Source organism: Empidonax traillii, unplaced genomic scaffold, assembly GCF_003031625.1.
Source record: "Empidonax traillii isolate 1590-97213 ecotype Southwest subspecies unplaced genomic scaffold, ASM303162v1 scaffold65:size4453928, whole genome shotgun sequence".
Lineage (NCBI taxonomy): Eukaryota > Metazoa > Chordata > Aves > Passeriformes > Tyrannidae > Empidonax > Empidonax traillii.
In genome coordinates this window covers 882,102-903,214 of record NW_020955258.1, presented here as the reverse complement: position 1 = coordinate 903,214, position 21,113 = coordinate 882,102, and the positions used below count along the sequence as shown (strand labels likewise).

General features: G+C 41.0%; 2 protein-coding genes across 4 annotated transcripts in view; one reads left to right on the top strand and one right to left on the bottom strand.

The window, feature by feature from the left end:
- CARF (calcium responsive transcription factor) overlaps nt 1–11,413 on the bottom strand; it is a 26,140-nt gene extending 14,727 nt beyond the window's left edge. The window contains exons 1-6 of one of the 3 annotated variants that reach the window (XM_027880148.1): nt 11,370–11,413; nt 8,585–8,706; nt 7,460–7,726; nt 6,431–6,551; nt 4,105–4,234; nt 2,471–2,555 (exon numbers count right to left, since the gene is read on the bottom strand). In XM_027880148.1, coding sequence (XP_027735949.1) covers nt 2,471–2,555; nt 4,105–4,234; nt 6,431–6,551; nt 7,460–7,669 — 546 coding nt within the window. In that variant the 5' untranslated portion in view covers nt 7,670–7,726; nt 8,585–8,706; nt 11,370–11,413. Of the gene's footprint in view, nt 1–2,470; nt 2,556–4,104; nt 4,235–6,430; nt 6,552–7,292; nt 7,370–7,459; nt 7,727–8,584; nt 8,707–10,966; nt 11,078–11,369 lie in introns of those variants that run through there. The other 2 variants (XM_027880149.1, XM_027880150.1) reach the window with 2 other exon arrangements.
- Nucleotides 11,414–11,458: 45 nt separating this feature from the next.
- On the top strand, nt 11,459–20,052 carry WDR12 (WD repeat domain 12). Its single transcript, XM_027880152.1, has 13 exons — nt 11,459–11,638; nt 11,721–11,815; nt 12,908–13,002; nt 13,657–13,763; nt 14,546–14,661; nt 15,059–15,213; nt 15,879–15,924; nt 16,106–16,191; nt 16,367–16,507; nt 16,615–16,720; nt 17,855–17,987; nt 18,778–18,850; nt 19,568–20,052. Exons 1-13 carry the CDS (start codon nt 11,598–11,600, stop codon nt 19,643–19,645), a joined length of 1,272 nt encoding a protein of 423 aa, XP_027735953.1. The 5' UTR covers nt 11,459–11,597; the 3' UTR covers nt 19,646–20,052.
- Nucleotides 20,053–21,113: the final 1,061 nt, after the last annotated feature.

The window sequence follows — 21,113 nt, the reverse complement described above, 5'->3', positions numbered from 1 at the left end:
TAATGTTATCTTACACTTGTCACTATAACCAGGACATTGACCTTAATCTAAAAGATGAGAAGATTGTTAAAACTGTTGAGCCAGAAAAGTAGCAATAACAGTTAAGGTACTGTCTCCTGCTCTAGCTTTACTTTTGCACAAGTTAGATCATCACCTAAACTGGTGGCAGAGTGAAGGAGGATAAGAAGAAAATCATGAGCACATAAGATCCCTGCTCTCTATGAGCTTTGCAAGTGGCGGGGGGGGGGAAATCGACAGATGAGACCACCTGCTTCAGACAAATAAATTAATTTAGCTTTGTATAGTTAATTAATGCAGTTTATAATTACACTTTATTTCAGTATGCTGGTACATGCTGGAAATGCATTCTGATCACACCACTGAAAACTAAGTAGGTTATTGAAAATAGCTGGTTTTAAATTCACTTTTTATTAACTAAGTAATTACCTTGAAGTAATCGGATATTCTCCAACCCTTTCACTCCAAGGTTCAAGACAACAAAAAAGGAGCAATTCCTTTTCTCTGCCTTGGCCTCATCTCAGCAAAGGTACCTAAAAGCTTATACTAAAGTACACAGACCAAAACTGCAGTTTTCCTGGAGTGAACTGACAGCAGCAGGGTACCAGAAGGTATTATGCTGTCTAGACACAGCAAGTGTAAGCTGAACATTTCAAGGCAGTCAGGGAATTGACACCAAACATAGAGCTTAGTGTTAAATTGTGTAACTGTAGCTTTTACTGCTCTGTGTTCACCTGCAGCACTAACTGCCAAAGGGGTCACTGCCCTTTAGGGTGCAGTGGCTTCACCTGCTGACATCTTCCGTGAAAGTCACACAGATCTCAACACTGTTTGTCTCTATTCTGGCAAGCAACTGAAAGAGGGGAATTGTGAGTTGACAGACTTACTGCCACCTCTACAAATTTCAGAAGGACCCTGCAATTCTGTCACTCTTAACAGAACAACTCGTAAGACAGCCACACTCGAAAGATAAATGACAGCCCAAAATCCCATTGTCTCTAGTCTGTGGCCATGAACAGGTACATGCATTCTAGCAGTCTCCAGTGGATCAGGGAGGATTAATGCATACAGGCAACAGTTCCGCTGAACAGCAGAAGCAGATGTTTATGCACTCAGAACACTTCAAACAGACAATATTTCTATTTCCTTTTCTATAAGAATAAGAACTCTCCTATAAATGTTGCTGTGAATTTTAGACAGAGTAGGTGAAATTTCTTGTAATAGACTCAGATTGACAAAGTAAAACATAATACAAGTCCTCCTATAAAATGAAAAGAATAATAAATCATTCAGATAAGCCATATGGATGTTAAGACAAGAAAGTGTGTGTCACACAGTGCTAAAAACACAGTTCAGTGAACTTTACCAACTAACTGGCCAACTGAATTAAGAGACTGGTTCTATGAAAATGGTATCTCCACCATGGAAGAATTCCTGCTATTAATTTTCTTAACGTTTAAGTGGATATAAGAGTGGACAGTATTATTTGTATGAAGTACATGGCATATAAAAAGAGGAAGAGGTTAATATATTTTAAAATTATTTCTAAGTGGATACTTGGAAAGAAATTCGGTTTCTGAGTCCTTGCAATGATAATTTCCAGTTGTCAGTGGCCAAGTCAATAGGAAAAAATGCAAGTGGTAGAGATATCTAAAGATATGAAGCAGTTAGAGAGTATAAGATTTCCTTTTAAAAAGTATTAAGAGAAAGTGAAATAAACATCTATCAGGAAGAGTCTGGTAGCAGGAGGAAGGGGTAGTTGATCTCTCAAGAGTCTTCCCTTCTCCACTCCCTTCCTTTTAAATGACTTATGATACATTCTAGCTGCTGATAGGTCCAGTCATCAGGACAGTTCTGCAGACACCTAACAATGTGCAAATAAAGGAAAAGTTCTGTTTAGGTCAAAAGCCATCACAGGGAATAAAGACAGAGCACTTTTTAACAAAAGAGAAAACAAGCACAGGTAACCTAACCTGCTGGGACAAAAACGAAAGAAAAAAAGATGGAAAAGATATGAAATAGAAATCCTTAGTAAATAGTAAAATATTGACAATAAGGTGCTTTAAGTCTCAGACTTGACACTGGCCAGGCACATGGATTTTGATTTCCGTGTGGTAACACAAACCTTTATGAACAATTGCAGAGGTCAGCAAAGTTTGCCCTGTAGTTCAAAAGCAAGCCCTAACATGGTGCACAATGATTCTTCCCAGCACTGTAAGGCATCAGGTTTTCAGCAGCACATTTTTTGCTTCAGAAGCTGTCGATGGTCAGTAATTCTAACATTCTCAAAATAGAAAGGGATTCCACAGCATTTTATGTGCTTAACTGTGTTAGCAGTACCAGTACTATATACCAGGAAGCTTGAACACAACTCCTACAACTAGGAATTATTCCTTTTATGCAACATGATCTAGACAATAAAAACACCAAGTCAGAACTCTCTGTGGCCCACCTCACAGTTCCTGAGACAGCGCGCCCATGCAGGCGTATTTAGCGGCAATGGCTGGTGAGGGATGTGAAAAGGATCCTCCACTACCCTGAAAAAGAAAAAAAAATATAATAAAAGTCTATAGAGACATTTAGGAAAGGAACACTTTAGTCAAATCAGTGTATTATGTATAACCCTAAAGCATATGATCCAACTATGGGTATTGTATCAACGTGCCTTAAAAATGCGGGCTTCCTTTTCTTCATGTTCTATTTCATTGTTCAAATAATTTACAGTAAATGTAAGTATTTAAAAAAAACACTGTTTTCTACATTCAAGACCTCCAAACATTCAGTATTCTTAGTATTGTTGCTTGACTACAATAGACAAAACAGTGAAATAGACCAGCTGATTGTCTTGACAATTTCCTTATGCAGACTGATGGTAATATGCTAAAGATTAAAACCAATATCAAACACTGCACATTTTAATATATTTTAAATTATGGAAAACCAGCTCCAATAACTACTTTAAGTACATACCTAGTTTCTCCATTCCTTAAATCCTGGGCCAGAAATAATGCCTACTCAACATTTATTATTCCAAAACAAGTGCATCACCTCCTGTCTATAAAAACATGCCGCCTTTCCAGGATTATTTTTCTGACATGTACAGACTGTGTTCTCAAAATCCATTCACAAAGTGTTTCTCTTCATTTTACATATTTCTTGAACACATACAATTTGCGTTGGAGTGAGATTACTCTGATCTTTTCCACATCTCAATTTCTAAAGAGTATAAACCAATACAAAGCCAGCCTGCAATCCACAGAGCAAACACCTTCTTTGGGAGTTTTTCTGTTGTCATTGGGGTTTTTGTTGCTTTTGTTGCTGTTGTTCTATTTGGTTGGTTTGAGGGTTTTTTAAAGAAAAAAAGGATTCCAAAGTATTCAAGAACTAAAATAGTAGGCAACATTTAGCATGGGGAGAGAATCAGGTGGACATCAAGTTAAAAATACCTGACAGCTAATTAACTTCAGAAACTTTGCTAATCTGTGTCCCTAAGTGTTTCACCAAAATACACTGTAACCAGCTACTTTCTCATATTTTGCCAAAAGACACCAAAGAATTTACCCAGAGAACAAAGACGAGGCTCTAGACAGTTAACACTAACTACTAAAAAACTCTATCTGAAAAATTAATCTCTACAATCTTCTTGTGGGAGGATGGTTTATATAGGTTTTAGTACACTCATACATGAAACTTTCCTCCCTCAAACATCAACTTCCCCTGCAGTTTTTTCACTGGATCACATTCAACTCTTGGTTGGCAGTAACAGCGCCTATTGAAAGTAATTTCAGTAATTTGCACTGTGTTACTTAAAATGTCCACCTCTTGCTCCAGTCAGAATATATCCAATTATGTCTGGAATACAGGGAATAGAATAGGTACTTTAATTGCTTTTTCCACTGCTCTGGCACATACAAAAGCTGCCTAAAAAAAACAGTTAGCAATACATCATTCGCTAACGCTAAAGGTTCATAACCTCCATTCCACGGTAATTTTGTGATAACCACTGCAAAAACCAAACCACAAGAAAAAAATGCAGTGCTAACCGTGAATCAAAGTGATGGTTTATCCTTTTAACTCCCCACCTACCTGGTGCTTGTTTTTTTCGACACAGTGAGAGATGCCTGTGGATGTAGAATGTAACTGCTTGCACTGTCTGCTATAGCAGCCACCACCACAGTCTGCAGGTTCCCATCACCACACTTCTCTTCCAAAGCATCTTTACAAGAATAAAACAATCTCCTGGTTAATAACTGAACGAAGAACAGAGAAACAAGCAGCTATGACTAAACCTCGTGTTTGGAAAAGCAACCCTTGACACATGAAAGAAGTTTTATAGACGATAAAGTAGTTGAATAGTTGTGAATCAGTACTCTAACTCCAGGCACACATATGCAGATACACTTGATAAGGTTGCTTGTGTTCAAGGACTTCGGTAATCACACTACTGTTAATTAATCCTTCCACAGCAAGGCAAATAATCAGAACAACTTGTAAATTACTCTGCCTTACATTTCCAGGAATCCATACAGGACTGCACAACTATTTTGCTCAGCTGCAAATCACACACTGTCTGCTTTTAAAGTAAGAAAAAATGACGTAATGATACTGCTTTGTACTTGGAAAAGAACACTTAAACAAGAAAAACAGGCCGCTTGTAATTGAATCTGACATGCTGTTAGAGCAAATGTTTTAGCCTTTCTTGGTAATAGGGAGGAATCCATAAGCCAAAAATTACTGTTAGACTGAAGCCTGTGTGTACAGTTAAACAAAAACATAATGGAAAACTGTGAAAGCAGACAGTCAATATTGTGGTCTCAACAAGAAAACACAAGGTCTCTTTAGATGAGGAATTTTTTTGCCCTTCAGTTATGGAAGCCTCTATCCCCCATCCCTAGAGACAGGGATAAGCTATTGACAGAGTATAGAAATCACTGCACTGGAAAGCTCTGTGAGAAGATTTGAATGTGCACTCGGATTACCACCACTCTGGCTCAAAGCACTGGTTCCTCCTACACAGATGTGCCCTTAAGACCCTACAGGCTACACCAAAGCCTGTGCCATTTCATGCATTACCACCACGTGCAGACAAGAGAAACTCAAGGGCTGACAGGCCATTCTCCTTCCCCTTTAATCTCCACAGCAATCCACTGAAAAGTCTTCCTAACTGTCTGCTATAGATCAAATCACTACAAAGTTTTTTACACAGTAAGTCTCTAGAAAAAACAAACTAACAAACCAACCACCAAAAAAACCTGTACCACTATTGTAGAACATGTATTCACATATTCTCACAGTGCCCCATGTAAGATGAGTAATGGAAACACAAAGATACTATTCAGCATTGCAACATGGCGCTTACAAACAGCAGCAGCAATTGTTTTGGCACTAAAGGCTCACGGTCAGCTTTATAGTAATGTGTTGTTACTGTGCTGTAACCAAACAGTGCTCTAACCCTGCAGGAGATGGAAAGGGAGGGAAGGTAGGGCAGCAACAAACCTTTCAATGCAAGGTCATGGAACTACATTCCAACTGTAAGTGAAAAGGGCTAGAGCATGACTTGAATCCCAAATCTTCTGTCCACCCAGCATCAGGACTCTAGTCTTACCTTTGAGCTATCATTCCCCAGGAGCATTTAACTACTGCTTGGATTTTGAGATTTTTATAGAGAGAATGAAAAAAGTTTAAAAAATCTTCAAGAGTTTAATGAAATGTGACCACCTAGATGTCAGTCTTACTCTGTGAATGCAAACTAGTACACAGCATTCTCTCATCCAGCAAGACAATGCTTTCAGATTTTAGTATGTCCATTTTCTAGAGAAAACCTTAAAGTTTGCACTTCTAGTTGTACATCTCCCCACATACTTAAAATGTGACAATTATCACACTGCAACAAAGTGAAAGTTACATCTCATTTTCCTTTATTGGGAACTGAATTTCTACCAGGCAATTCATTCCTGGCTTCACAAAAGATGCATAATCATCATCATCAGTGATTTCTGGAACAGAAGAATTAATGCTGTCCTGGCCTTTCTGCACTACACAAATTAACTACTTCACCCAAAATGAAGTAAACAGATAGTGAAAATTTGAAGCTGATAGTACAGTTGTCTGACAGCATAAACATCCTTATTAATGGTAAATAAGGCAAGAAACAACTCTGCTTGATATCTCAATCTACCCATCACATATCCTTTGGAAAGGGGGCATAATAGCTCTTCTTTCATAAGGCTTTTGCCCAGCAGAAAAGGTGGTGTGTGGGGTGCCAGATTCATAATCAGAAAGCAGATTCAGGATGTGTTTTGTCTCACAGCTGAGTAAGGAAAGGAAACACACACAAACAAGGTGCTCAAAGAGAGATCACGCAGGATGCACTCAGGAACTCACACCCTCAAGTCCCACAGGTTAAACTCACCCTGTGAGCTGGCCACATCCAGAAGCTGACCTTGAGGAATAATCACTTGGGTCACTCGTGGCTGAGCAGAAGGAATGACATGCAGCACCTGCCCATTTTCTGATTGGCTGGCAACAATCATCTGTAAGGCAATCACACAAAATGGCACTTGTTTGTATGGAGATTCTACAATGATTTACACATTTATTTGAAACTTACAACACTATTATTAAAGGTACCAAAAACCTGAAAGCCATTCACAGTTGGATTCACTGTAACCCCTTTCACAAACTAGCAAAATTAATCCTAACATATAAAAATTTTGACCTTTACTTCCTGAGAAACTGACCTCTCTGAGCAGTATTTCATGCAAAAGCAGACAGAAGAAAAGCTGCAGGACTTAAAAAAAAAACAAATTAAATTACCTAGAAATTTGAAAAACTTAACTCCTTATGATGATAATTACAAAGGACTTGTTCCCGACAATGTTACAAAACCTAGAGTAACATAAAAGATGTTTCTGATAAATTACACTTTAAATGGGTGAAGTGGCATTAGTGACAGCACAATACATGCCAACCAAGGCCTCTGGGTAAGAGCGTTACCTTTTCACAAAATAGCTGTTACAAATTACAGAGCAATGTTTCAAGCAAATTAATTGGGGTGTAAGGGGAAAGGTGAAATATAATTGGTTAGCTTACTGCTTATGTTCTGATCCCTCAAGAAAAGTCAAAGAGAGAGACTCATCCAGAGAATACAGAGAAAGCAGAAGCAGTAGACGTATGAGATCTCTTACACATCAGCATCCAGGCTTGATAACGGCAAAAGACGTTAAGTTGTTGTTTAATAAAATTAGTAATGGCTGAAGACAGGATTTGCCTACCTGAGGGGGGGCAACTGGAGCAAGAACTGAACCAATGAAAAGTTTCACCTTGTTGCTAAAGTCTGAATCAGCTGTTGCTACAACAAACAAGCACCACGTAAGAGAGTTCTTCAAAGGGCTCCCTTGTCTGTGAACACATCACCAGCCTCGTTTTCAGACACACTCACCATGGGTGCACTGGGCCCTCCTGGGGGCTGTAGCTCACAGAGAGGCTGCCTGGTTTGGTCTGCCAGCTGGAACTCCTCTGTAGAGGGAGCCTGTGGCTGGGGTGGCCGCACCGGCACAGCCGATGATGGAGAACTGCCTGAGAGGTGGACTGTGAGGGGCAAGGCTGCAGGAGAGTCACTCTGGCCAAACAGTGGATCCCTGGAATCCATGCACGTTAGATGCTTTCACAGAGGAAAACCAGTAAAATGTACTTTGAGCAGCAACTTCTATTAGGAAAAAAAAAAAAAAAGAAAGAGAAAAGAACATTTAAAACCAATGTGCTGTATCGTATACTCAGAAGGAGCTCTTGCCCTTCTGATCAAGAGGCTAACGCTAGCAGTTCTTCTTCTGTTTTCCATTTCCAAGCTGAAAAAGTATTCACATTCCTGCTTCCCAGAACAAACTCTCTCTCCTAAGGGCAGAGTAAATCACTTTCACTCGAAATCTGCTCTCCAAAACCACTTCTGCTGAAACTGCCTACTGTAAAGTACACCAGAAAAGCAGTAACAAATAAATGACACTACTTGTATTAAAGACATTGTGCAGAGACCATAAGCACACTACTAAATCACTACCTGAATGATATTTTACATTAAAAACAGAAGAACATTCATGCACAGAAATCTCCTTGAATAGGAATATCTGGAAATATTTGATAATACACAGCTAAATAAAGGATTTCCCTTCCCCAGTACCTACACAGATGTCCCATGTCCCTGGACTCTTCTTTGACACATGTGGTCACTAAGCAACATGACCTGATTTTCAAGTGTTATGAACCTCTCCTACTCCAAGACATGTCATGAAGTATTCTTTTTTTAAAGGATTTTGTTGACACAATAAAACACATATTTTTTTAGCACTGTAACAGGACCTCTTAATATAACTACTGAAGACTGCCATTACATGCAACATCTGCATATTCATCAGTTAAAAACTGAATGGCACAAGAATCCAAGGGAAGGAACTTTTGTACTTTTTAAAAAACCACAATGTATTACTCTAAAGGCAAAAAAAACCCCGTGCATTGACGAAATAGAACACTTTAAGTTCACCAGAGAGAATGTAATAGAAGCATAACTCACCTGGAAAACCTGATCATTTGCCTTGGACTCTCCTGGACCATCACAGTTGCCTATGAACAAATCGTTAGGTCCTTCCATAGCAGTGTCATGATCAGCTCCATTTTCTTCCATTACAAGGCGACCTGAAAAAGTACAAAAGTTTATTTCAGCCTTCTGCCAAGACATTGCTGCAGGTGTTTTCTTTGCCATTGCAATGTAACAGCAAAGTCCTCAAGAAATCCTTACCCCTTTATTACTCACTGCAGAAAAATGTCAGTGTGTTGCTCCAGGAGTATAGTTTAGCCTTTTATATGAGACAATTTGCTTGACTTGTCATTGCACACACAAAAAACACATATACACCCTCCCAACCTTTTTATCTAAATATGTCCATAAGCACTGAACTAACAACCATGCACATCCAGAGAACACTTGATATTTAAACACATGCCAGCATTGCACATAAATACATTAGTCATCTACTCCCATAATCAAAACACAGGACTTGAATGATACAACTCCATCATGCATAGCATCTTGAAGTAAATTGCATTTGTTTTAAATGAAATAAAATTACTATTATTAGTCTACAGCTGTATGCTTTGGGCAGGAAAACACATAAAGTGAAACAAAATTTGGCATTAATCCAGTGATGAAAGACAAAAAGACAGAGCTGCCAGCAGTTCAGAGATCTAACTCCTATCCCAAAGAAAGCTTTAAGGAGCTCAGTTGCCCACAACAAACCTTCAAGCAGACAGAGAATATTGGACAGTGAACGGCCACATCCACAGGATGATGCTCTCATGCACACAATACACCCTTTAAAGAAGTGACCAATCCCAAATATTCACAAGCAACGAGAAAAAAATGACAGTTAACTTGGTCCCTACGTTACAAGTATACTAATATATTAGACATGCCCTACTGAATAGAAGGAAACTTAATTCCTGCAGTTTGGGATGAAGGAGAGGGAAAGGTGTTCAGGATTCTCCCCTTCAGTACTTATTTTAAAGACAGGCTGTGTTATATCACATGACTCCTATCAGCTTCTTCTTCACCACAGCACGAAAGTAAATTCCTCAAGATCAACCTTCTTGGCTGTGGTATTTCAACCAAGTGGTATTTACAGCTCTAGTAAGGAGAATGTAAAAGGTGAGAGAGTAACTTGAAAAGAACCCTATAACTCTAAAAGCACAAATTTATGCTGCTTCACAAAGGTATAAAGGACACAGGCAAAGTAAATCTTCATCTCCTTGGCTTTTGAAGATGAATAAAGCATCCTGCTGATACAAACAACATTGAGGAGTTAAGCTGCTCATATGCTCAATATATTAATACTTTAATCTAAGGCAGATTTATTTTTCCATTCAATTTTCAAGTGATGACACTCCCAACCAAGTTCCAAGTGAAGTTACCTCATATTTACCAAGTATTTTGGAGCTTTGGATCTGAGAACAATTATGAGATGTTTCAGTTACAATGCCTGAAGCTTGTTAGCAGCAAATGAAAGAAAAAACCCAGAAAACCAGATTTCATCATCACTCAACCATTTCCTCTCAGTTCAAAGATGTGAAGAAGACATGGTGGCAGTTTTGCTAAAGCAGCACTTTTAGCGCTTTGAGTTAAACTGAGCAAGTTTGTTCTAGAGATACCAATGGCACATACTTTGAGCATGCTGGAACTCGGCAACAGAATGCAAGGACAGCTGTATTGGGACATTCCAATGATCCAAATAGCCCAGTATCCTCTATCTAAGAATGGTTAATGACAAAGCCCAAGGGAAAAAATACAGCAGCAGGGTAAATATATAGTGATATTTATCCAGTTTCTTTTTATAAGCAGTCCAGAAATGCCTGAAGTTTTATACAGTCAAACAGGCTCTCTGAAAAAGTTCCCTCAAAAGGCATCCACCACTCTCCAACCACGGCACGAATTCACGGGGGCACAAATTACAGTAAAACATATCAGGGGGGAAATGAGGGCAGAGTTGATACTCTTAAGGAAAGGAGTTACAATTAGCTTTATATTAACTTGTACCAGGTTTGAGATTTAGCTTATCTCTGTCACAGCAGAGCAGGTTGATGCTGCTAAGCAGATCTAGAGGCTCCCACTTCAAAGGTTTCTGAAGAGATTTTTGTGTAGATAACACCAATAACTGGAAGATGTACCCTTGTCAATTAGCTCTTTGAAGTATAGTTAAAAAACAGAGAAGACTTCAGAGTCTCACAAAACAAGAACTAACACCTGCCCACCCCACAACCCGAGTCACCACCGGAGAAAGCCCAGCTGTTCACGAGAGGACACGAACGACCGTCAAAAAGGTGGGGAAAAAATGTGCATGTAAGCCAAGCACACCGCAGTCCTCACACAAGCAGCCTTCTCCCGAAACAGAAATTCGCTCACAGCTTCTTTTATAGTCCACCGCGCCTCGGGTTACTTTCAGCGGGCAGTTTAAATGGGTGTGTCGCTCGACATGCACAGGCACACAACCCGAGTTACTCCAAGCAGAGACCACCACTCCAGCGACCCTCAGCGCCACACGGGGAGCTGCCCCCACAGCCCGCCCGGGACACAGCGCGGGCAGCGCCGCTGAGGGGGGGCACGGGAGCCCCTCCAGCGCCTGCCAGGGACCCCCGGAACGCGCCCCCCGCGCCCCAGCCCTCAGGGGGGCAGAGGGAGCCTCCCCCCTCGGCCCGCTCCCGTCACACCGCTCCGCCGCGCAGCCCGGGCGGGGCTGGTGGGGCCGGCGGGACAGGCGGTCCCGGAGCCGCCGCGTCGGGGCAGGTGCCGGGTCGCGTTCCCTCACCTGGGCTCGGCTCCCGCCGGGGCTCCGCCATGCGCGCCGCCGCTCCGCGCACGCGCGCCCGCCCTACGCGTGGAGCGGGGCGGGGGCACGCGGGGGGCGCCGGGAAGGCGGCGGCGCGCGGCGTCTCGGGAGCGCGGCGGGCGCGCGGCCGCGTGGGGCGGGAGGGGGGCTCGTCACGACACGTGGTCGGTGTCGGCGACAGCGGCGACAGCAGCGACAGCCGCGGCGATGGCACAGCTCACGGCGCGGTTCCGCACCGAGAACCGCAGGTGAGGGGCCGCCCCTTGCGGGCCGGGGCTGGGCTCGGGGCGCGAGTATCGCGCAGACCGTAACGCCGCGCTGTGCCCGCAGGTTCGCCGTGGAGGATGTGCCCTTCTCGGTGCCCGCGGCCTCCGAGACCACGGACCTCAGCCAGCTCATCAACAAGCTGCTGGCGGCAGCGCACGGTGGGTACCGCGGCGGGGGCGGCCCCGCGGAGCCCCCGGTGCCCCCCGCGCCCGGCCGGGCCGGGCCGGACAGCGGCGATGCCGCCGCAGGACCTCGGGCTGTCACAGTCGGGGCACCCGGGACCCTCGGCGGGGACGGCGCCAGCCTGAGACCCCCCTGCCCGGCCGTGCGGGCCTGGCTGCTCGCAGTTAGGCACTGCCGGCACTGCATCTGAAACCCCGCGGGTACCGGGGCCGGGGGGCAGTCCCGGGAGAGATGCTCCAGAGGCTGGGACAGCCTCTGTGTGCCCAGAGCCACAGGCCAGGCTGCCGCAGCGGATGGGAGCGGAAGCGCTGCCCAAAGCCTGGCACAAGAACTGATGAAACCGAAGGCTTGGGTTTTATGAAAGCCTTTGAGCAAAGCTCGACCACTCTGTCAGTGCCAGCTGAAATGGGCCTGACCGATTTGAAAGATTTTCTGGAGAAAGACACCTGTGCCATATTGATGAAAAATCCCATATTTTATAAAAAACTGGACCGATAGTATCTTCTTGAGACTTCTGCAAGTTGCTTTTAACCCATGAAATTGCAGACAATCTTGAATAGAAAACTAGTGCACAGTGCAGTGCTTCTGCCAAAATGTGGAGGCCTTTGTCAACTATGCCATTACAGAGGGAGAAATGTGAACCAAAAGTTCATAGGATTTTCATATTGCTGCCACAAATACAGGGCTCTAGCTGATGGTAACAAAGATGTGGACTAGCAGTGGCAAGACCCATGTATGGAAACACCACTGGGGTTTGATTACACATGGCTACAGAGAAAATAACAGTAAGAGGCAAACTTTACTCCTTGAACCCCAACAGCAGCTTTTCCATCCTCTCAGATAATTCACTGGGATTCATGGGCTGCCCATTTAAAACTGGGAGAAGAAACTAACTGATTTGAGGGTTTTTTTTGTGTCATTTTTTGTTGGTTTGGGGGTGTTTGTTTTGGTCTTTTTTTAATCTTTTCCTGTCTCCTTCTCCTGTACTAGCCACAAAATTATGCTGTTCTTGATGGTATCAAATAAATAGCAACAGCTGAACATGGATTTTTCCTAATTTGTTTTAGAGGACCACAAATATGTGGAATTTGATTTCCTTATCAATGGCCAGTTCTTGCGAGTGCCACTGGTCACACACATGGAAATGGAAAATATCTCCACGGTAAGTCATACTCAATTTCTCCCCTCCTTGGGCAGCAGAACAGATGTAGCCAGTTTACTTCAATCTGCTTTAGGTATTACACTGTCATCCTGACTAGGTAGATTTCCTTGCTCAGTTTTATTTCTTTTATAACTTTCCCAGGAGAATTCCATGTATTTTTAAATCCATTCTGAACTGCAAAGTGATTAGAGACTATGGGACTGAGCAGTGCAAGGAACATCATTACCCAGTCTTTTGTCTGTATAAGGTCCAGAGGGAAAATTCTTGTTTTATTCAGTCCATCATTAATATGTTTTTGCCTCTTACACTGGGGGATGATGGGGAAAGGTTAATATTACCTCTAGAAAAAATGTTGTGAGGTGTTTTAGACACCAGTTTTGTATGGGTAAATACAGAAGAGAATTTGAGAAGATCAAAATTACTTGCTTTTCCTTCCAGCTTGCTAATAATAGTAACTTGATAAAAATATGGAAAGCAATATAATTCACACTTTTTTTCTAAAGACTTCAGTTCCACTGTAGTGGCAAAGGACTTGGATACCAAGATCTTTGCTCAATAGACTTGTGTATTTGTGCCACACTACGGTTAAATTTTATTGTTATTGATGGAAAAGAATGAAACCTCACTAAATAAGTATTTTGTCTGTGAGCTCAGGAAGAAGTGGTGGAAATAGAGTATGTGGAGAAATATATGGCCCCTCAGCCAGAAGAATGCATCTTCCATGATGACTGGATCAGTTCTGTACAAGGCACTGAAGAATGGTACCACACTAAGCCAGTTTTAAGTTTTGTCTTATTCCTGTTCCTCCAAAGTGTTAAATGGAGTTGTACTCACTCTTTAATAATCTCTTGGGTGAAGGTTTTTCCTCTTTGTTCTGTTTCTGTTTTATTTTTTTTAAGCTGGCAAGTCAATCAGGTACTTGCTTTTGTAAGCAGTTCACTGACAGTGACTATAACAAAAGTAGAAAAGAGCCAGAGTCACTGAACATGAGGTACTGCTAATACAAACAAACAAAACAAATGCTGTTTACTATCTTTTCTCTTAAAGGACAGTGATATTTCCTCATCTCTGTTGCTTGAATCCTTGACTTCCAATGTGACACTCAGCAACAAATAGAATAGTGTAACTTTATGCAGAGCTTATCCTTAAAAAAGGCCAAACACCCATAATTGTCTTTTTCTGCTGTGTCTTCACATTCATTTCCCAGTCAACCAGCATTTGAGAATGCTTTGAGAACCTTTAGTAATATACTAGAAACAACAAATCAAATTTTAAATTGTGTAAATTATGTAAGTAATTTTTACCTCCCAGAACATGCAGTACTATCACTGCTTTTCTTTTTGGCCTGTACTTCTAGCCCCTCACCTGTAGGCTTTGATGAAGGCTTTGCTCTGTAACAAAAAGATTTTTTTACTTTTCTAAGCTATTTCTTTTTAAACCACTTATTGTGCTGCTATTTTTCCAAGTTTCTGGTTGAGGCTTTTGTTCATAAAAACATTGTTGGTCTTACAGACAATGATGTTTCAAATTCTGTACCCTGTAGGATATTAACTGGCTGCTATGATCAGACTGCTCGAGTCTGGTCTTTGGAAGGAAAATCCATCATGACAATAGCTGGGCACACAGAAGTAGTGAAGGATGTGGCATGGGTGAAACAAGGTCAGTATATATGTTAGGGGAGTAGTAAGAGTTTGAGTTACTGGGGGAGAAATGTCAGCATTCCTCAACCATGAATATTTAATTATCTAAATGCTATAATTATTTCAGTCTCTGTCAGTGGTGTTAGAAATGAAGTCACGGTGTAGGTAAAATAGTCTTTTAACAGTAATGAATATAGTTACCTTAGCATGTACCTTGTCTGTCCACCTTGCAGTCTTCATTAGTAAATAGCGGTGAATATATTTATATTAATTGTACTCACAGGGTAACATGATGTAAACTGAAATACATACGAGTTTCTATCCATCCGCAATTTCTTCTGTGATGAGAGTAATTACAGACTATAAAGACTTTGGAAGGCTGAGTTGGGTGTGAGCGTAACTTTTTTCTTCCTCAGACAGTTTATCGTGCCTGTTACTCAGCGCTTCTATGGACCAAACTGTCCTGCTGTGGGAGTGGAACGTGGAGAAAAACAAAGTGAAAGCCCTTCACTGCTGCAGGGGACATGCTGGGAGTGTAGATTCCATAGCTGTGGATTGCACAAAAACCAAAGTGAGTGACTCCGGGAAAGAAACCTTTGTTTTTTGGGATGTTAGCAGCCCATATCCCACAAATCATCTTTTTGTCCCTGCATAGGTAGTTGTCGTCATGTTTTTTGGACTGACAAACTGATAAGTTTCCAGCCTTGTTATAAATGGTGGTTATTGATTTAGGAATCATTTAGGTTGGAAAACAAGTTAAATGTTTGCTTTAAAGTATATTTGACTTTAAATGCATGTGAATTTTGTGCCATGGTGAACTATTTTCAAATTTGACCTAAATTTTCACAGTGGTTTTGGTGGGGAAAAAAATTTCCAGCATGGTGCTCAGGAAAAGCAAGTGGTAAAGAGGTTCTTTCCCTCCATGCAGGAATTCAGCAGTTATGAGCACTCGCACCAAAGGTGGAGTTATTGCTCCCAGCTTGGCTCAGTGTCAGACAGGGTAAAGTAAAACCTTTTGGTGCTGACGGAAATACATATTTAGTAGATATTTTTCCTACAAAGGAAGGAAAAAGAATAATTTTACCTATACCAAACATTTGTTTGTTTGTTTTAGGAGCCCAACACTTCGTGTGTTATAACTTCATGTGTTATAACCCATTGGGTAATTTTTCAAGCAGGTCTGCCTTACAAGGTCTGTCTGGATCAACTTTTAACAAAATATTTCTGTTCATACAGTTCTGCAGTGGATCTTGGGATAAGATGTTAAAGATCTGGTCTGCAGGTAAGATGTAAGCTTGTAAGGCTATGTTAAGTTACTGGTTAGGTTAATTACACAATTTCAGGTGTGGTTATCCACCTGCAGGATGTTTGCAGGCACTGTAAATATGGCATTTCGCTTAATTATTTGCATGGGGATGGAATTCGAAAACCTCTGTCTCATGTCTGCCTGTCTTGTGTCACAGTACCTACAGATGAAGAAGATGAAATGGAAGAAGCAGCAAACAGACCACGGAAGAAGCAGAAAACTGAACAGCTGGGATTAACGAGGGTAAGATGAGCTCCAGGTTTGTCCAGGATTTTTCTTTGGAAGTGTGGCCAAACAAAATTTCTCATTGTTAAAAATGACTGTATGAAAACTTCTGATCTGTTCAATCAGACACATTTTATTGAAAGAATTGATTTTTTGATGATATTCAATCAAATCTGTCACCATTAAATTCTAGACTCCCCTGGCAACCCTCTCTGGCCACACAGAAGCTGTCTCCTCTGTGCTGTGGTCAGATGCTGAAGAAATTTGCAGTGCATCATGGGACCACACCATTAAAATCTGGGATGCTGAGACTGGAGATCTCAAATCTACTTTGGTGAGATCATTATCCACTGTAGGTTCAGCTGAAGTCCAGCTCAGAGAAAAAGAAGTTGCACAAAATAGTAGCTCCTCTCTTAGAATGACTGTTTTCTTTTCTGACAGACAGGAAACAAAGTGTTTAATTCTCTCTCCTTCTCACCACTGTGTCGACGTCTGGCATCAGGGAGCACTGACAGACATATTAGGCTATGGGATCCTCGCAGCAAAGGTGAGCTAAAAACATGCATGATCTCAAAGTTGTTTTTCAGAATCAGAACTTTTCCTGTTGGGAGACATCTCAAACTGTTTTCTTGTCCCTCTGCTTGAAACCAGCCATTTACAATACAAAGATTACATCTATTTTCTGTAGTCTGGTGCAAGACTTCTTTTGTTTTTACACAGAAATTTAGAAATCTAACTGAGCTTAGGTTTTGCTTGTTTTTCTTCTTAAACTTACTAATGTTCAGCTGTGCAGCTGCAGGACCGAACCTTTTTATTTTTTTTTGTAAGGTTCATATTTAGGTTGGTCAGACCACCATTAAAGTGAAAGAGTAGTAATTTAGACATGGGACTCTATATCATAAACAGACAGGATTGTGGATATTATGACTGAGCCTACCAGACTTACTTTCATGAACACATTTCATAGAATAGAATCATAGAATAGTTTGGGTTGGAAGGGACCTTTAGGATCATCTTGTTCCAAAACCCCTGCCGTGGACAGGGACACCTTCCCCTAGACCAGGTTGCTCAGAGCCTCATCCAACCTGACCTCAAGCACTTCAAGGGATGGGGCATCCACAGCTTCTCTGGGCAACCTGTTCCAGTGCCTCACCACCCTCACAGTAAAGAATTTCTTCCTAAATCTATTCTAAAGTCAGTTCAAAGCCATTATCCTTTGTCTTGTCACTATGTGCTCTTGTAAACAGTCTTTATCTTTCTTGTAGGCTCCGTTCAGGTACTGGAAGGCCACAATTAGTAAACAATGTTTACTTTTTTAGCTCCTCTACATCTAATCTAGAGTTTATTAGCATCTTGTGTGTTGTTAATAAAAGCATTTTTTGTTTGCTTTCTAAAAAAACATTGCAAAGAGAGTTTAGTTATGAGAAAATACATTTTGAATTTTTGGGGGGTTTTTTTGGTTGATTGGTTGTTGTTGGGTTTTTTTTTCTTCCCCATAACTTGTGTGACTTAAATTGTTGTTCACTTTCTTTAAAGTTTGCTTTGATTTTTTGAAGATAGAATTACTGCTGGGAAAAACACTTACCTTGAACACAAAAGTTGCTGACTGTTTTTCTCACTGGATTTTGTATGCAGTTGGCATCTGCTGATGTCTGGGTTTTTCTCCTCCTTTTCTGTTCAGATGGCTCCTTGGTTCTGCTGTCTCTGACTTCTCACACAGGCTGGGTGACATGTGTGAAGTGGTCACCTACCCATGAGCATCAGCTGATCTCTGGTTCTCTGGACAACATTGTGAAGCTTTGGGACACAAGGAGGTAACATAAACCTGCATTTTGTTGTTGTTCAATAACAAAAGCAGTCAGAGACATTATGATTAGAGTCTCTTGTGGCATCTGTGAGAATGCTCTAGGTTTTGGGATTCAGGCATATAATATAAGAGAAAAATACCTTTACAGTACTAGGGGGCCTGGGGCTCAATATCTGAGAGAGCTGCATGGTGCTTCAGTGGGACTTACCTGGCAGTAACAGCAGCATTTGGTGACATGCAAAAAGCAGCAACCCTACCATTACCATTGAGATTAGGAACAGCAGGTGGTCTCCTGACCACTCTTCTATTTTAAGGAACAAAATAATTCTCTTTCTAAGGAAAGAGCCTAACAGTGTGAAGTTGCACTTGATACGCTTTTCAGATCCTTTGTTACAGATTTTCAAGCAGTGAAATGCTTTGCATTCAGAAGACATAAATGGCTTTTCTGGAAAAATGCACACAGCTGAGCAGCATCCACACACAGAAGAAAGAAACCAAATAATAAACTGTTCCTAAAAACTGGTTAAATTTCAGTATCAAGGTAGTTTGCAACCAGATGAAGGATGTTGCTGATTTGCTCTTTGGGGATGTAGGAGAGGATAATACTAATGTGATCAGCTCTGGGGAAAGCATTGGAAACATCACAGATGGTAGATATCTGCACTTTCTTAGTGTGTTTATAACTGCTTGACCACATCCGTTTTATAGCTTTGTGCTATTACTCTAGGGACCAATTTTTTTCTGTGATTGCTCACGTAATTTCAAACATGTGACTGTAAATACCTGTTTTTCACTAGTTGCAAAGCTCCTCTCTATGACTTGGCTGCTCATGAAGACAAGGTTTTCTGTGTGGACTGGACAGAAGCAGGGGTAAGAATCTGAAGAGCAAATTACTGAATTTATATGCACGGTGGTTAGGATGAGGGCTAAAAGCAGTCGTGTACTGTTTTTTCTCTTGTGCTTAAAGACAGAAGAGAACAGGAAGTTTGAGTTGTGCTGTGGTTGATAACTGGGTGTCACTGTCCCACGCACTGCAGCGTGTCCCCACACTCCTGTGCAAAGGAGCAGGGGGGCAGCTGAAGCCCTGTAGCATTAACTGAGGGTTATACTGATACTCCAGACAAGGAGAGACACAAGAACAGCACTGCACCTCACTGAGAAAATACACCTTCCATTTTCTACCATTGAGACTAAAGTGGCAGCATGAAGGGGGAGCTGGGCCATGCCAGTACAGGTAGAAGGGGGAAACTATATAATCCTGTCTAGGGAACATTTCTGCTACTGCAGTGGTACATATGTGTTTAAAACACCCAAAAAATGTTCTGTTGACATCCCAAGATTCTCAGTGTGGCTCCTGCTGTCAGTAAAAGTCAGGAAAAACTTTAGCAACATTCCTATGAAAATTTCTAATTTTAAGAAGAGGGTAAGACACAAAGTTAGTTCTGCAGTTTGATTCTGGGTTTTAGTTATGCATTAACAGTTCATTTCTTCTTTTTATGTCTTCAAAGCAGAGAAAAATTGAGTCCTCGGCTCATGTATGTCTTTTGCTCAGTTCTGATATTAATCACAGTTTTCTTCTCTCATCAGTTGTTACTGAGTGGAGGTGCAGACAACAAACTGTATTGCTACAGATACCCAGCTACAGCCACTGATGTCGGGGCATGAAGATCAACAGCCAAAAGACTTTTTTTAAAAAGAAAAAAAAAAAAAAAAAAAAAAAAAAGGATTTTGGCAGCAGTTGCTCTCTATTAACCTCCCTACACAATCAACATCTGAAGAAATGATGAGTTTGTTGCTCAGAGAGCTGTTCCTGCTTTTGTATTGGTAACCTATATCCATATTCGTCACAGAAAAAGAGCAAAAACCAAATAGGATTCATGTGAAGCAAAGCAAAGGGAATTTCCTCCCTTTTTGATGGCTTTGAATTAACATCTTTTAAATCACTATTTGTATAGCCCTTTTAATAAGAAGTAAACTGTTGCTGATACTTACAGAAAAACTACTCAATGACTAAATTATTTTTTGAGTTTACCTGTTTTCCCCTGAGAAAAAAAATAAAGATCTTATCAACAGTTCATTGGTTTAGTGCATCATTTCAGAAGAAAATCAGATTTCAGCTCTGCTCTCAACAGGGCTGTTGGCAGTTCTTACAAATAAGTCCTTAATTGATAAACCACTTTCAAACATTAAATCCATTAGATCTACTACCCTTGTGACCTCTAAGAGATAGACAGAATGTACCTAGAAAGGGAGGTTTTGATGGACCACAGTTAGAAGCAGGAGCATTTTTACACCCTCCTCTTGTTTGGAAAAGTACTGTGGCAGACAAAGAAACAATAACATAAACCATATTAACGTGAAGTGATACCAGCGTAAGTACAATGTAATTTTTGAATGCAGCTGAATTATCTCTGTCCATAAATTATCCTAAAACCTACAAAAATACTTTTTAGATTTAGCTGACTGGCAGTCCTTTGGATAATCTGTAATCTTAATTAAGATGTTTTAATAAGACTCTTCCCTCCAAGCAGTTCTTTTATTTAAAATAATGATGTGAAATTACAATGGCCAGCCTGAGTTGATTTTAAAACTGAAAAATAACTCAGTCAAAAATAAGCGTAGCAATCCAGAATCAAGGTGCTGATGGTGATTCTACTCACAAAAACACTTTTTTGCTCCCTAAAAACCATTTCTGCTCATTCATAATGACCTGGTAGGGAAATACAGAACAGTAAAGAACTTCTATGTACTCCTGATTTCCTTAAACATACAAGTGAGGGGAATGAAGACAATGGTCAATTACTGCAACTGACCTATTTTTTTTAATTGATGGGAGGTAGGGGGTAGGCTCATTTCTGAGAGGCTGTGCAATACTCATTGTTCTGTTTCTATTTTTCTCATTCTGCACTGACCCCCTGGCATAAACAGCTCACTTTATACGTGAGCTGCCTCTACAGTTTGCAAACCCCACCATGCACTGCACACACATGAAAAGCATTAAGATAAGGCTTCAGCCACTTGGTCCTTCATTTAATATCACACTTGCATCTTCTGTTCATGTGTTTTCTTTTTCCCAGCTGGTTCTTTCAGATTTCTTCTTGATTTGAGACTTTCATCTTTGCTTCTGGACAGT